The 15,495-nt window shown below is 46.3% G+C and overlaps 1 protein-coding gene across 11 annotated transcripts in view; it reads right to left on the reverse strand.

Annotated features, from left to right (window-relative positions):
- Positions 1-1,587: 1,587 nt before the first annotated feature.
- The window catches only part of TENM4 (teneurin transmembrane protein 4), a 737,381-nt gene continuing 723,473 nt past the window's right edge, over positions 1,588-15,495 (reverse strand). For all 11 annotated transcript variants that reach the window (XM_079105080.1, XM_079105086.1, XM_079105077.1 and 8 more), the window contains 2 exons: positions 9,665-9,807; positions 1,588-6,982 (listed from right to left, as the gene is read on the reverse strand). In XM_079105080.1, coding sequence (XP_078961206.1) covers positions 6,224-6,982; positions 9,665-9,807 — 902 coding nt within the window. In that variant the 3' untranslated portion in view covers positions 1,588-6,223. The remainder of the gene's footprint in view (positions 6,983-9,664; positions 9,808-15,495) is intronic.

Here is a 15,495-nt window from a genome sequence, read left to right on the forward strand (position 1 = left end):
CCTGCCCTCAGTAATGTGCACTGGGGGCTTCTGAGGTTGGAGGATGACCTAACAGAGGACTCTGGGAGTTTATTTCATCTGGGCTTGAAGAAAAGTGTGTGCAAAGGCCCACAGGTGCAAAACTGAGGGCACACCTGGGGCCTGTGTGTTCTCTTACGGAGCCGAGTGTGGTGTATGTGGGGACAAGAAGCGGGGTGTAGGAGGGCCTGGGACTGCCCCATTGGTGGAAGTGGTAGGTAGCTTATTCTGTACAAAGCTTGAAGGGTAATATAGTTAGCATTGTCAAAGCAGCATCACCCAGACCACCTGTTGAAAATGTAAAATCTTGGGCCAGCCTACTGACTGAGAAATTCTGGGGGTGGGTCCCAGCAGCTATGCTTTAAAAAGCCCTCGAGATGATTCTGATGCAGACCTATGTTTAAAGAAGCACCGTTGTTAGTGGAAAGAGTACAAGAAAAGAGGCAGCCCCTGGGTGGGGCTGGGGAGACACCAAACTTACCTTATGTGTCAAGTCCATGACTTCTGAAAAATGTACTCCCTCCTTTAAAGGACTCAAGCAATCACAGTACGTGCATGTAGAGGGAAGCCCGAGGTGTACAGGGGTTAAATGACTTGCTGAAAATCTATCCCTAAGTGCTGGAGCCAAGTTCTGCACCCAGTTTGGCCTGACTCCAGAAGCAGGTTTTTCCTACCACTGCTGGTGCCTCGTGGCACCACTTCAGTGCAGTGTCTGGGTTATGGTGCTAAAGGACTCTTCTCCCTGCCACTTGATGTGCCTGCATGGAAGGAAGGAGCTTGCAGCGTGGAGCTCCTTCCCCAAGGGCCTGGTGATGAGTTGGGTCCTGGTGCCAAGGGAGAGATATGAGGCCTTCTGCCCTCGAAAGACAGTATTTGCACTTTCACAAAGTTTGCCATTCACGCCGGGAGATGGGTTTAGTAAACATACTTTTCAAAGCATCCAGCTGTCATCCCTGACCCCTAGGACTGATAGGTTAAATGTGAGGTTAAGTGAGAAAAGCAGGTTAAAAAAACAAAACAAAACACTACTGTATGCTGTGATTAAAATAACTACCTTAGAGTAAAAACAAGAACAACTACAAAACCTATTGAGAACACAGAGTGGGAAGAACCCCAATGCTAAAGGAATTTCCTTTCTTTCCTCCCAAGTTGTGTTGTGGTTATAGTTAGTTGTATGACGACTGTGCATCCATTTATTTTCAAAGAGCAGCACCCTGGGGAAGGCAGTGGCACAGTGGACAAGGCAGTGTGCCTGGTGGTGGAGCACTGGCTTTCTCCAGGACAGGGACTGATTTTTCTTGCCCCTGGGTCTGTCCCTGAGGCCAGTGAGGGCAGTGGTCGGGGCAGGATGTGGCCTGGCCTGTGCAACACCAGGCTGTGTCAGGGGTGCTTGGACATTTGTTCCAGCTCCTTGCAAGGTGAGACTGGGTGTCGTGCTGACCTCTGGAGTTCGCTTTGACAGCTGTGGACCAGGAGGGTTTACCAGGTGACTTTGGGACTTTGGACTGAGACTTCTTCCAGATCATCCTGATAAGAGTCACTATCTCCCAACAGAAGGCACTGAACACCTTTAAACACAAAATATTCTTTTATTTGTCAACGAAGGCTACACGGGATCACTTCTGGTTTTGTTTTTATGGTTTTTTTTTCTAGAAGGTATCTACATCTGCATTTATTTACAGCCTTGTTGGTATTTACACAGTCAAGAATACAGTGTTAGAAACACAAAAGTGTTGAGAAAAAAACTTCTCAAAATTAGTTCCAGACTTCAGGAAAACTATTTCCACATGGTAAGGCCAGAGTCTCCAGTGTTGGTCGTCCAGAGGCAGCTCGGAACAGTCCTTCTGCCGAAGCTGCGGGTTCAGAAGTCCTCAGAACAACAGGCAGATTTAGAAAAGTGGGATTCTAGTGTGTAGGGGGGTAAATCTGGGGCTGCTGAGGCCCCGCCAAACACCTGCAACTCAGCTTCTGCCAGGAGAGCTGAGCCTGCGCAAGGTCAGGCCTCCCTGGGCAGTCTGCCCTCAGAATAAATCACATTTTCTTGGGAACCAGGAGGTCACCCAGTCTTATGCCTTTGGCATTCTGGAAGGGGAAAGAAATGTGACGAAAGCCCCCACCCAGGTCTCCCTGACGCTGATCTTGTGCATCCACAATGAAACCTCAGAGTGCACCAGTGTCTGGGCAGTCAAGTACACAAGGCTGGTTTTGAGAATGTAAAGGTTGGAGAAGATAAAGTTTCTCTCTGTCACCTGAGCAATGAGTCTTTAAAATGAGTTTGCTGTTTTTGGAAGGTTAAATAAAAGGGTCTTGAACTACAGAGTTCTCTTTTTTAAAAAAATCCCCTCCCCTCCAATAAATATAGACAGGTGCATGGATCTAGCTGGGAACGATGTGCCTCAAATGGAGGGCTTTTAGTCCTAGTGCAGAGCCCAAGAGACAGGAGAGACTGGGTTCCTTCTGGGACCCCTCAGGTGGCAGGCGTCCCCGACTGTGACCAGGAGTCACCTTCTTGGCTGAGTGGCTGCCATAAGGAATGGAGAAGAGACTCTGGAGATCAATCCCCAAAGCCTGGACCAGTGAGAACGTTCCTCTTGGCCACAAAGCTTAGCATCACTCTTCTCGCCATGCGGCTGCTGCAAATGGTAAAACTGCATTCTAAGATTTCACATAGAGAGCCTTGTCTTTGCAGGATGAAGATCTCTGTCATCTATAAAGGTGACTAAAAAGTTACAACGAAAACTGTTCTTCCTTCTGCTTTTTAAAAGACCCTTGTTCGGGGTCTACGGAGCACCACCCAGCTCACTCACCTCTCTTACCTCTCCCTCCTCTGTGCCCAGCCCCAGCGCATCCTGATTATTTGGAAACACACCTCCTGGCTATTCTCAACCTCCAGTCAGTTTTTGGGGATTGTTTCAGACCTTCTATCCCTAAGTAGAAGCCAGGCCCTGGTATGGTCCTTGGGATGGTTCGTAGTCAGTCATTTTGAACCAAGTGTCAGGGGCTGTCAAAGGTGTGGTTTACCATGGAGTTTCTTGACTTTCTCTTTCTGCCATTGCTCTGCCTCCCGTGATGTCTGTGTGGAGGATGGATAGAAAGGAAATCTCACTGTACAAAAGACAAGCTGGAGGATTTATAAGGTCTTATTTAAGGGAGTGGCAGAGGGACTGAGGATGAGGGGCTGATTGGCAGTTGTGGAAGGTAGGGGAGAAGGCAGGAACCATTCTAAACTAAACCTTCTAGGGGCAGAAGCCAACATCCTGCAGAATCATGACCCTGGGCCAGTGTGGAAGGCCTGGTTACATTATCAAATGGACAGATTTTGGTTGATCATTGCTAAGAGAGATGGAATTTAATGCCTAGAACCCACTATCTAGGCACAGGAGCTCTGGCTTATGCCTCCAAATTCATCCTTGCTATGGGGTTGGGACTGCTGATCTCAGCAGGATGACAGACTGAAAGGAGGGACCCGGAGTCACCTGCCAGCCCAAATGATACTAGCTAAAATGGGCCAAGGTCAGAGCACCTGCTCCAACTTGACAGCACTCATGTGAATCGGAGATACCCAGTGCTGCCCACCTTGCAGCTAAGCTCCTTCTCTAAAACTTCAGGATGCTTCCACTCCCCCTCACTCCAGAAGCTGGGCCTCCTTGGTGGTATGTAGCCCAGGAAAGTATGAGATCATTCACTTAAAATAATGCCCCCAAATTCCATGGTTTTGATCCTTAAAAGTCCACTCTATTCTTTCAGGGAGGGGGCAGGTGAAGAGAGACAGGCTGGGGAGGAATAGGGAGATGGTTCCCTTGAGCCACATGCTGTCTTTGCCCCAGGTAGACATCCACAGCCGGTCTTGATGATGTCAGGCAGCCAGGATGGGACTGGCCAACTAGGCTGATGGGCAGGAGAGCTTTGTCAAGGACCCCTTACAGCAAGAGTACATTTTGAGAGGCATAAGTCTCTTTTGGATTAAAGAAAAACAAAAACAAAAACTTGTGTTCTTTAGGCCAAACTGCTTTCCATCCCATTCAAGAACAATCCTGCCAGATAGGAGCCCCCATTGCCAGCTCATGCCACGCACAGTGGACCTGAGAAACAGCAAATCTGATTTGGCAGAGCTCTGGATCCAGAGGCAATGGGCCGCCAGTGGGCAAACAGGCCACAGCACACTGTTGCGGCAGTGCGACTTTTTTGGAAACAGGAAGAGCACTTAGCGAAACACATCCTCTAATCCCAGTGGGATGACGTAAGGCGAGATCTCCCCTCCCCGAGAAGCTTTGGATGCCTCCCTCTGCCAGGCAGAACCCAAGCTACATGTTGCTCCAATTCTCATGCAGTAAAAGCCCTTCTTGGTTTCGTGAACTCATTTCGTATTCTGAAGACTCTGTGAATAAGGCTATAAAGGTGCCATGAGCTTATCAGTCCAACAAGGTTTCCACGGGAATAGCTGACTCAGAACTCATTCTCCACACTTAATGTAAATGTAACCCATGAAAGTCCCATTTTCTAAGAAGCCCAGCTCAAAAGGAAGCATTTGGCTTCCCCTCCTGTCTCCCAGAGCCTCCTGTGAGTGGTAATGACAATGGTAATTAGGCAGATGCACCAGGAATGGAATCCTTGAACAAGGAGCTCCCAGCTCATGCTGTTACCCTCCTCTGCCCTCCTCCTTTCCACTGGCCTGCTGGCTGCTGCCTCCTGCTGGGCAGCCCTCCAGCTGTGGACTGCACCTGCTCTTGAGAGGCCTCAGGTCCCTTCCTAGGTCTCCAAGGGAACCATGTTAGACTGGCCTACCAAATCCAAGGGTACCTGTCTTGGAAACTGTCCCTGATCCTGGTGGGATTGAATGACACTGCCAGACCACACCAAATTAGCTCTTTCCCCCGATCTTAAAACAAAACAAAATAGAACAAAACAACTAAACAACAAAACAAAATAAAACAAAACAAAACCCAAAAACCCAAACCCAAACCCAAACCAAAAAAACCCTAGCTGGGCTTCTCTAGAGGGGATTTCCTGGATGCCCAGGCTGCTGCATCCCAGCTTTGGGATGGCCTACACAAGGGAGGCAGAGGAGACTTCCAGAGCTAGTTAGAAGGATGCCTGGCTCAGGCCTTTGCCGAGTTCTCTCTTTGGCTAACTTTTTTTCCTATGCATCTTTCCAGGATCAAAGGCCACCAAACACCTCTCTCCACATGCCTATTTCTCAGGAGTGGCAGCTGAACAGTGGAGGGAAGATACCTGAAGTCATGGGGAGAGGGCTTCTTTCCTCTCCCTGGAAATGGTGCCCCCATAGAGGGCTCGCTGTGCAGTGCTGGTTCTCACATTCTGGCTTGGGAGAAGAGGAGGAGATGAGTAAGGGACATCATGGAGGATCAACCAATCACAGACATCCTGGATGCTGTCACCTCTTGGAGAGGATGGGCTCATAGCCCAGGATGTTTATGCTACCAGACTGGGGGAAGGAGCAGGGAGACATGTTCTCTAACCCTGTATGGGGGTGTGGCACCGACAACTACACAAAATTTGCAAAAGGGGAAGGGGGTTTCATTTAGCATGAAAATATAAAGCCTGGACAGGAGTTTGGGGCAGCTTGAAAAAGGTGCTGAACAACATTCCAACATTTTCCAAACAAGATGTAGCCATCTGTGGTCCTCTGGAGGTACAAAACACAGTGAGTGAAAAGCCACCATTCCCCTGCAGGAACCCAGCCAAAGCTCCCGAGGTCCTCCAGGCCCATTGCACTCTGCACCCCCACTCCTGCACAACCCCCGTCAAAGAAGAAAGGGCTGCACATGAGACACGTTAGCACAGACATTCATGTCTCACATCACACTGGGTATCTAGGGACAGACGAGGACACACCCTAGATGTGTGCCCAGAGAGAGAAGAAACATACCCCAAACAACAGGAAAAATTCCTCAAGGGGAAAGGGAACAAAAGACAAAGTTTTCATTGTGATCACACTACAGAAAAAGAAAAAAACCTTCTGTTCTTTGCAAAAAACGTGTGAAGGCCAAATTTGTGTTTTTTTCTTTTCTTAAAAAAAAGATGTTGCATGAATTACAATGCAACCAGTATCTTTTTGTTTGTTTCTGCACTTGTTAAAAAAAGGATTTTTTTTTTTTTTTTTTTTAAAGTACAACACAGTCAGGTATGTGGCCACAAAAGAGTAGCTGTCTTTGGCAAGAAGTCCAGGCCTTGGCCCTCTCTGTCACCTTCGGCCCATCTCGCTCTGTCTCATGAAATGGATATTGTTGGCGCTGTCCGACAGTTCTGGATACTGCTCGACGGAGATCACGAAGAAGCCATCGTAACCTTGCACCCGCCCTGTGTTCAGCACCTGCTGCTTCTCCCCCTCTGTCCAGGCCCGCAGGCCTTCCTCCCCTTCCCGCAGTCTCTGCTGCTCTCGGGCCCAAGCCTGGCGCACAGCTCTCTGCCGGGCGAGCTCAAGCACCCGTGCCTTCTCCTCATCCAACGTCGTCCCATAGCGGGTGTTCAAGCACAGTGCCCCATACTGGAGCTGGATGTCTGTGTAGCGTCTAGTCCTGCCATTGAGCATGGTATTGATCTGGGACACGGTGACGTTGACCCCATTCTCCAGGGTTCGCCGTCCCCCACTGAGGCCCAGGATGGCCAGGTCACCTTCTGAAGGTCCTGGTTTCACAAAGTAGTGGGTGTCCACCCCATCAATGGTGAAGTGCAGATTCTCTAGGTAGTGGGCATTGTTCAAGATGGCGGCAACCCTCCGCCCATCCTCGTTGGCCACACTGATGATGTCTGTGGTCACTCGACCATCCTTCAAGGCAAACTTGACCCCCTTGCCAAAGACTGAGCCACTGGATGCAAACTTCTTTGTCTCAGGGGCCTGCTGGCAGCTGGTGATTGTGGAGCCATAGAGCTGATCAAAGCGTTCTAAGGTGACGAAGGCCTTGAGCTGCTTCTGCACTTCACATTGTACCCCAAGGATAGACTGATGGGGGAGGACAGAGAGAGAGAGAAAGAGAGAAAGACAAAGTTTCAGAAGAAGCAAACTCCAAGAACATGGAAAATCCACTTAGATAAGTCAAATCTGTACATATTTATTAACCTGTAGCATCTATCTCTACTGCTGATGACAAGTTGGCTAGCTGTCCATCCTCTACCATTCACACCCTTATATTTAGAGTCTGTTCAAGTCTATTCTGGGATAGTCTTTTCTGAGCACTGGAGATACTCAAGTGAATCAGACATTACCTTTTCCCTTAAAGAACTCACTGTTTCATGGGGAAAGTCAGATATGACAACAATAATTGCCATCAAATGTGACCACTGGTAGTCTAAGAGAGATAATAGTAGTAGCTATGGCTAACATTTCTTGCTTTTTAATTTTTTTATTTTTTGCAGAGTGGCGAAAGGACATTTCTTGCTTTTTAAGCTAAACTATTATCATTGTCTCTTTTGATAGTCATAACTTTATATAGTAGGTATTTTATAATTCCAATTTTACTTCTAAAGTAAGGAAACCAAGGCTCTAAGAAGTTATAACTAGTCCACAGTTATATGACTAACACCAAGTCGACATTCAAACCCAGTTCTGTCTGATTCTAGAAGCTCAGTTTCAAGGGCTGTTATCATAGGGAGAAACAAGGCTCAGAAGTATCCCAGTCTGAAGGGAGAGGAAAGAGACAGAGAAGGTGGGGTTCGAGGACAGGTTATGTTTCAGCTAGGATTTGAAGGATGAGGCGGGTGATGTTAGGGGGAGAAATGTAGGAAAAGAAGAAAAGTGGTGATCTGAATCAATGTGCTTACTCTGCTTTATTGCTTTTTACCATGTTTATAGTGATTTGCCAGAAGGGCCTGCTCTGTGTGCTTCCTTAGGGGTCTTCAGATGTTTCCTGCACTTGGCTGCTTTGGGGGGACAGGCTGGGCCCTACCAGCTTGGTGTACCATCTACTGTCCCTTCCACGGCTCAGGGAAGACATGTATGGGAGGGCTCCAGGGCCTCATCAGCAACTCAGGGAAATGACTTTAGAAACAGGCCCATCGCCTCCCACTGAAATTAAGTCCTCTTTATAATTAATAGAACCCTGTCTGTGAACAATTATTTCCTAGAGTTTCACGAAAGCTGGATGTGCTCAACAACAAAGATCTCTGATGCTTGCCAAGGGCGGAAATCAATAATTCATTGAAGGCGAGGTTGGCAAACAGGCAGTCAGAGACAGGGACTGAGGAGTACAGCAGGGACCTGGTTGGGGAGGAAGAGTGGTGCTGCAGAATCATCCCTGGACTGCAGACCCTGGGACATTTGGGGCAGGGCCATGGTGTTGGGGAGCAGGGGTTGGCAGAAGAGGACGGGCTCAGTGGTCTAGCAACCCTTGGGTTCTCAGCACCTCTGCACCTTCCAGCTGAGTGTTTTTTGGTAAGTTTCCCTCTGAACCCATGTACCATCTGTAAAATGGGCTCTTACCTCTTCAATCATTTAATCATTCAATGAAAGTTTTCTGTGTACTGATGTTGTGATAGCCTGTAGGTTGGGTACTAATGAGCCCCAGAACTTAGCTGATTGGAGCTATGTGAGGGGGAGCGCTTTGCAAGAGGAAAATATAGACGGCTACATGAGCACAGAGATGCAGACTAACATTCTTGAGACAGCTAAGTTGAGGCCTAAAGGAATCAGTCTGAAATAAGAACTAGGTGTGCAAAAAGCTTCCATCACTAGCAGGATGACATCTGGCAAGCTTGCTTTCCTCCACAGACCTGTTGTCCTCCAGGCTGGGATCCCCTGGCCTGTTCATCTCTGTACTCAATGGTACAGCACAGGGGCCGGCAAGGAGTCCATTCTAATACAGAATTTAAGAATGGCCGTGGAAAGAGGAGGAACAGAGAAGTGGAGAAATGAATGTGAAGAGAGTGTTTTTTTTTTTTTTTTTTTAAAATTTTATTTATTTATATGTGGTGCTGAGTATCGAACCCAGGGCCTCACATATGCCAGGCAAGCACTCAACCACTGAGCCACAACTCCAGCAAGAGTGAGTGTTTTTAAAGATCTTTTAAAGATCTTTCCAGCCATATAATTCTGTCTCCGAAATTGGGTCATAAAAGGAAGATGAAAAAAAAAATAATGCTTTTGGGGCACCTACTATGTGCCAGGCTCAGCACTCAGCAAGATAATGCAGAACAGACAAACCTGGGTTTGAATCCCAACCCTAGCCTTTCCTTGCTGTGTGGTATTGAAAAGCCTCAGGCATTAAATCTATAAAGCGAGAACAGTTACACAGTGGGATATTTATGAGTCAATGTGTGCAGAACACCTCACACAAGGCCAGGTGTATTAGGTGCTCAGAAAATGTTACATTTGTATTTAGAACACACCTTCTCCCCCTGCACCTTTGCTCAGATAGTGACAAAGGCTTATTATTTGTGTGGAACCCCACACTCAGTGTGATACACAAAGTGCCTTCATATGGCTTCTGAGAATCTGTGTGCCCCTGTGGCTGGGTCCCAGTGGCCTGCCTAGCAATAGAGTTACTGAGTGTTTGCTGAATGGTCCTGGCAGGCCTGGTGGAGTTACTGCCTTGGTTTCCATCACTGGTCCCTGCTTTCCTGCAAAGCTGGCAGGACCCTCCTGCAATGTTGGAGTGGTCAAGGTGTGGGCTGCTGCCTTAGGAGTTACCTTGCTGTTGTCCCACTCCTGGGTTTTCATCTGTGTGTGCACGAGCTCGTAGGATGGCTCCATGGCATCTGTGTCTGGTTTGGGATATCCAGGGATCACGTTATGCAGCTGGAATCCAAAGGTGAGCAGCCAGCTGTTGACATCTGGGGTTGGAGAGAAGCAGAAATATCCCATGGAGTAAGTGGATCTCCGATGCCAGTCATCCTAATTAAACAGCTCAGAGAGGCTGCAGGTGGGGCAAGGGCATGGAGGACTGCTGGTGGGAGAACTGACTGCTACAGACACTTTGGAAAATCATTTCATGGTCTAAAGCCAAATGCACTCCTGGGACCCAGTGATTTCCCTCCCAGGTGTGTACCCAGGAGAGATGTCACTTAGGTAGAGCCACTCTCACACTAACCCCTGGGACCTCTGGTTTCATACCCAGGGAAAGTTGTTAATGGATGAAGATCCCCCTGTTTGACCAGACCAGACATTATCAGGAAACATAAAGGACAGTCAGATCCAGGGGAAGATTTTAATGATTGACTTGCAAAGAGAAAATTTACTTAGAAACAAACTGCCTACCTACTCTTTTCCTACCTTCTTTGCAGGGATGAGAGCCTCAGCACCAAAGTGCCACTGGGCATGGAGATGACCTGTATTGAGATTGCTCCGGCCTTTTATTTCCTGACAGCCCAAGGAAGCCACTCAACTTCCCTGTGCTTCCATTTTCCAGCCTGTACACTGAATTCGAGGATCTAATCCCACAGGCATAGTATTAGTTGAATTTATCACATTCCTTGGAGTTACTAGTTATACAATCCTAGGATTAGGGATGGGCAGGATTTTTCCATAAGCATTTGGCTCATTGAAGAATGGAATCAGGAAGTTAAGAACTAAGGGAAAGAAAGAGGTTTGAGGTGTGTGGGCAGTTACTTGGTCCGCATGGCTGAGTGCCCTTTATGTACTGGCACATTCTGTCATACAGACCCTCCCTCTGCACACTCAGCACCCTGAAGGGTGATGAGACATGGGCAAGGATAACTTCTAAACAAGATCAGAAGACAGCAGAAATCTTTTGGTTGGACAGGCTGAGAAGCCCACATGAAGAGCGACTGAAGTCAGACATTTGAAGGCTGTGTATTTTGTCAGACATTGATGCAGACAGAGGTAGCACTTCAGATAAATAAGGCTGCACAAGACAAGGCCTGGATACAGGGGGCAGGTGCAGACAGTGTGCAGGTGACCAGAGAATATCCCAGAAAGAATGAGAAAGAATCCCCAAAGAGAGAGCTTGGGATGGCAGAAGGGAGGAGATTTGGGACCTATAGGAGAGAGACTGACAGCTTGTGACCCAGTAGGGCTCCACCTTTCTTGGGAAAGGGGCAGCTGAAGATGCCAAAGCAGTTGTTGATCTCAGACTCAGAAACCAGAGTCCGGGGAAGGCAAAGTTTGGAGCTGAGCCCCAGAGTTGGGCCTGCTTTTGGCTTCTTTCCAATGGAAAGAGAGTGTTGCTGGGAGGTCCTGGTAAGGTCTGGTTGGGAATTACCTTCCCCGGATGTGCTGAGTTCATCTGAGAGGTGGGAGTGGCCCAGGGGGTCAACAGTTGTGTCCCTATCACTGTGGGGTGCCATGTTTCTTTACTATTCCAGGACCTCATGCTTGTTTTCATTTTAGTTTTAGTTGTCCCTGGGCCCCTCTGCTGGTGTGGAAGCAGGAGGTACAGGCAAGTGATGGTAAAGGGAAACTTGGAAATCCAGGTTCTGTCTCACCTGGGCCTTATTCGGCAGGATCACAGAAGGGAAAGGATGTGGAAGTTGAGGCTGGACAAAAATCCAGGCCCAAATTCTGGCTCCCCAGCTTACATCTGGGTGATCTTGGACAGTTTACTTAACTTCTCTGAGATTTAGTTTTCTTGTTTGCATATTGATGATAGAAATGGATGTTAGCCATGCCATAAAGAAATATACTGAAAGTGTTACAATTTGGGGGCACTTGTCATATAGCAGGAGTATTCCAAGTTTGTACATAAATTATTAGATTTAACATATTCAAAGTGAGTGACTTAATTCCTCCCTCCCAGAGGCTTTTTTTCTCTGTTTTCCAGCCCCATGCCTCCACACTGTGGGAGCCCCATTTTTCTCATTTATAAGGGTTGGGGCTTGGATCAATGTTTCTCCAGAGTCCCTTTCCTTACTGAGTTTCTAAGAGAGTCTGATTCTGTGACTCTTGGCAGATGGTTCTTTGGGAACTTTAAATAAATAGAAGAGTGGGAAAGAAACCATACAAAACCATTTGCTTGAGGCTGAGAACTTGCATCTGAATTTGTAGTTGTAAAGAAAGCTACAATCTGGAATGTCACAACTTTTCAAGAAAGCAGAGGGTTGAAAAGAGGACTGGGCCTTAGTTTTGAGTGAGAGTGATGGGAGGTGGCAAGCTCCTGTCACATTCCTTTCCTTTCCCTTAAGCTGTATGTTCCCATTGGTGTTCCTACAGGGCTTTTCTAAAGAGCTGAGAATTGTACTCTTCTTACATCAGAGGTAGGTGTTTCCTTCCTGTTAAAAAACTCAATCCCCCGTACCAAAATCAACCAAACAACCAACCAACCAACCAACCAACCAACCAACCAACCAACCAACCAACCAATGAAGAAAACCCCAAACAACAACAACCACAACAACAAAAAACTACTCTTCACCCATTGGTTCCAGATTATCAGTGTTGCCAAGCCGGAAGATGAAATGCAAGCTCTACTAATTCTTTGGCATGGGCACAGCTTTGTTCTTTACAAAGTATATTCTAATCCAAAAACAAGGGTTTCGGAGTCAGACAGAGCTGAGTTCTAATGCCAGCCTTGCCATGTCACTATACTTCTCTGAATCTCATTTTCTGCCTTTGCAAATAGTGTCATTATTCCCACCTCATAGGCTTCAAGTGAAAAGTAAGTGCAAGGATGTACACAATATATCTGGGTGGACATTTTTTGATCATCTTCCCAGCATTCCCTTCTGTCTTCTGTTTTTTTTTTGGGGGGGGCGGGGATAAGTATTCACGTAGTTCTAGGGAAGCTGATTCAATAATGGCTCATGTGATCTAGGCTGAGTCAATGAGCGTGTGCTATCTCCAGTCCTAATGATTGCTTCAAGGGTTGTCATGTGACCTATGCCTTCCTGATTGGAGCGTGTGTCAGGACTCTTGAAGAATTCTTTGGAGAAAAGAGATGCTCTTTTTGTTGTTGTTGTTGTTGCTGGAAGTGAGGAGGCTTGTACACAGGAACTAAAAGGTAAGGTTTAGTGAGACTTAGTAGTATCTTGGTTTCTCATTAGTGATCTGCTAAAATCTTGATTGCTTATATGGTTCCTCTCTTGCACACCACTGTTTTTTGAACTGTGGGATAGGACCTACTATGTAATGCAATAAAAACAATTTTGTAGGTCATGACAAGCATTTTGTACTGAAATGGAGTAGATTAGACTAGAAAATATGAGTACATCACACTTAAGGACTTTTTTTTTACAAACCTTTTGTTTTAGTGTCTTACTGTGATACAAAAATCTGATTCTCAAGGTGGGTTCACAAAGACATTTGATAAAAGCAGCCATGGGCCATGCATTCCATGAAGACGACATTATGCTTGAGTCTGCTCTAGATCCTTAGCACAGGTCTGGCACAGACTAGGTTTGAATAATATGATATTTCTTAGATTTAACTCACTTGGAAATAAAACCCAAACTGAAAGTGTTAGGTACCCTCTTGGGTGATGAATTGCTTTCTTAAAAATAGGATTTGGAGACCAGCATGATTGTCCTGAGAAGTACTCTGGAGCCTGGTTTATGTGACTTTGTGCAGTCACTTAATTGTTTAGAGCCTTGAATGTCTCATCTGTAGAGTGGAGATAATGATGGTGATCTTAGAGTTGTCACCAAATTTAAAGGAGATCAAGTCTGCAAGTGTCTGGCACAGAGCAGTTAGTCATGCCAGAGCTATTCTGAAAGGAGACCATATGCCTATGGTGGTGTACAAAGAAAAAGGGGGGCATAATAATATTTTGGATCTGCAACAATTTTTTTGATGGGAAAGTATATGTCCTATTTCACTATTTTTTTCCAGCTATAGTAACCTGCCAAGATGTCTCACAGGAAACTCACTGGAGGGTGAGGCAGGGGGTGTACTCAATGCAGACAGATGTAATGGAAATGTCATCTCAATCTGTCAACTTTCTCCAGAGCTAGCAGCCAAGTTGAACACGGTGAACGCTGGGAAACACTGTCAGGATATGCGTGTTTACCTCGAGGATCCAAGTATGTTTGCATCGCACCTGTGCATCACTGTGTTCACCATTCTTCCCCATGCTCCAGACTCTTGCTTTCACTACAACAACCTAGAATTCCTCCTATTGCCGTTCGCAGAAACAGGGTCCAGATGAGGCCGCCAAGTTTGGAGACCAGGAAGTCATGTCCATAAGGGACATTCATGGGAGCTATATATGGTGGCCTCTTTACACTTCTGTACATCTGTTCCCACTCCCTGGAACACATTTCTCTTCAGTACCTGATAAACACCCCTCAGAAGAAGCAAGTGTCAGTTCTCTGTGAGGCCTCCCCAGGACTCCTCTGAGCTGCACTGGCCTTCCCTACAAATCCTCACCATGTGCCCCACCCCCAGTAGACAGCAACTGTCACCTGCCTTACAGTGTGAATTTATGGACAGCAGGGGTCATCTTTCTATCCCCAGTGCCTAAAACAGTGGCTGCACAGAGGAGGCATTTATGGAATTAAGAAAACTGCCATAAGAGAAAGGGTCAGAGGATTGTGTCACAGGACAAAAGACTTGGAGATTATCATGTTTGCGAGCTGGGATATGCCCAATTTTTGCCCATTACAGATTCTCATATAAGATGTTCTGATTTTATCCATACTCCACAGCCACTCCCACTGGAGGTTCTCTGCTGACCTGGGCATGGTTACTTGCTGGGAGAACTGTGGCTGCTGGAGGAACCCCTGCCTACAGGACCCATGGGACACTTTGTGTTCAAATTGGTTTCACAACAGAGGAACTCAAAGCTTACTTTTTCAATGAAAGGGTAAAGGAAAGGGAACCAATGTGAGTCAGGCACTGTGCTAGGTATGAAATATATCTCATCTCACCCTTGCAACAGGTAGTAAGTAGGTATTTGTTTTCTATTGGTTCCGTGTGTTCTTTGTTACTTTTCCTGCAATCTTTGGATTTTTTCCCCTTAATCTTCTGCTTTATCTTCACTACTATTAGTTATGTCTCTGTTTTAGTTTTTATTTTTTTAGTTGTTGCTCTAGGATATTTCATATGCACATTTGCCTATTCAGAGTCAGGGTGGGTATTCCAATTCTAATTTATAGATTGGGAAACTGGAATTCAGGGACATTAAGAGATATTTGTAACATGATAAACAATGGCAGATCCTTCCCTCAGCTCTGTCTCCAAAGTCTGAATTTTCCATTCCATCATCACAAATTAAGAACTGATTTTCGTTTAGTCAGACCTTCACCCAACTTATCAGGGACTCAGAGCCAGTTTGATTTCTATATCAGAAACTCCCAAAGTGCATTCCAAGGGATGTATCCAGTGAGATAGTAGGATTTCACGGTGAACAAAAGGTTTTCATAGTTAAATAAGGTTGAGAAATAGTGGGCAAATACGTTAAACGGTTCTCTTCACTATCGGCCTTCTTAGAGCTCTCATAAACTGAAATGTATTATGAAGTATATTTAAGAGTGGTGGCCCTGTCAAGTTTATTTGATGCCAGAATCATGATTTCCAGTGAATTCTCTGAACTAGTGTTTCTTCTAATATATATGCTTGGGAAGATGATG

This window comes from Sciurus vulgaris, assembly GCF_902686455.1.
Source record: "Sciurus vulgaris genome assembly, chromosome: 11".
Taxonomy (NCBI): domain Eukaryota; kingdom Metazoa; phylum Chordata; class Mammalia; order Rodentia; family Sciuridae; genus Sciurus; species Sciurus vulgaris.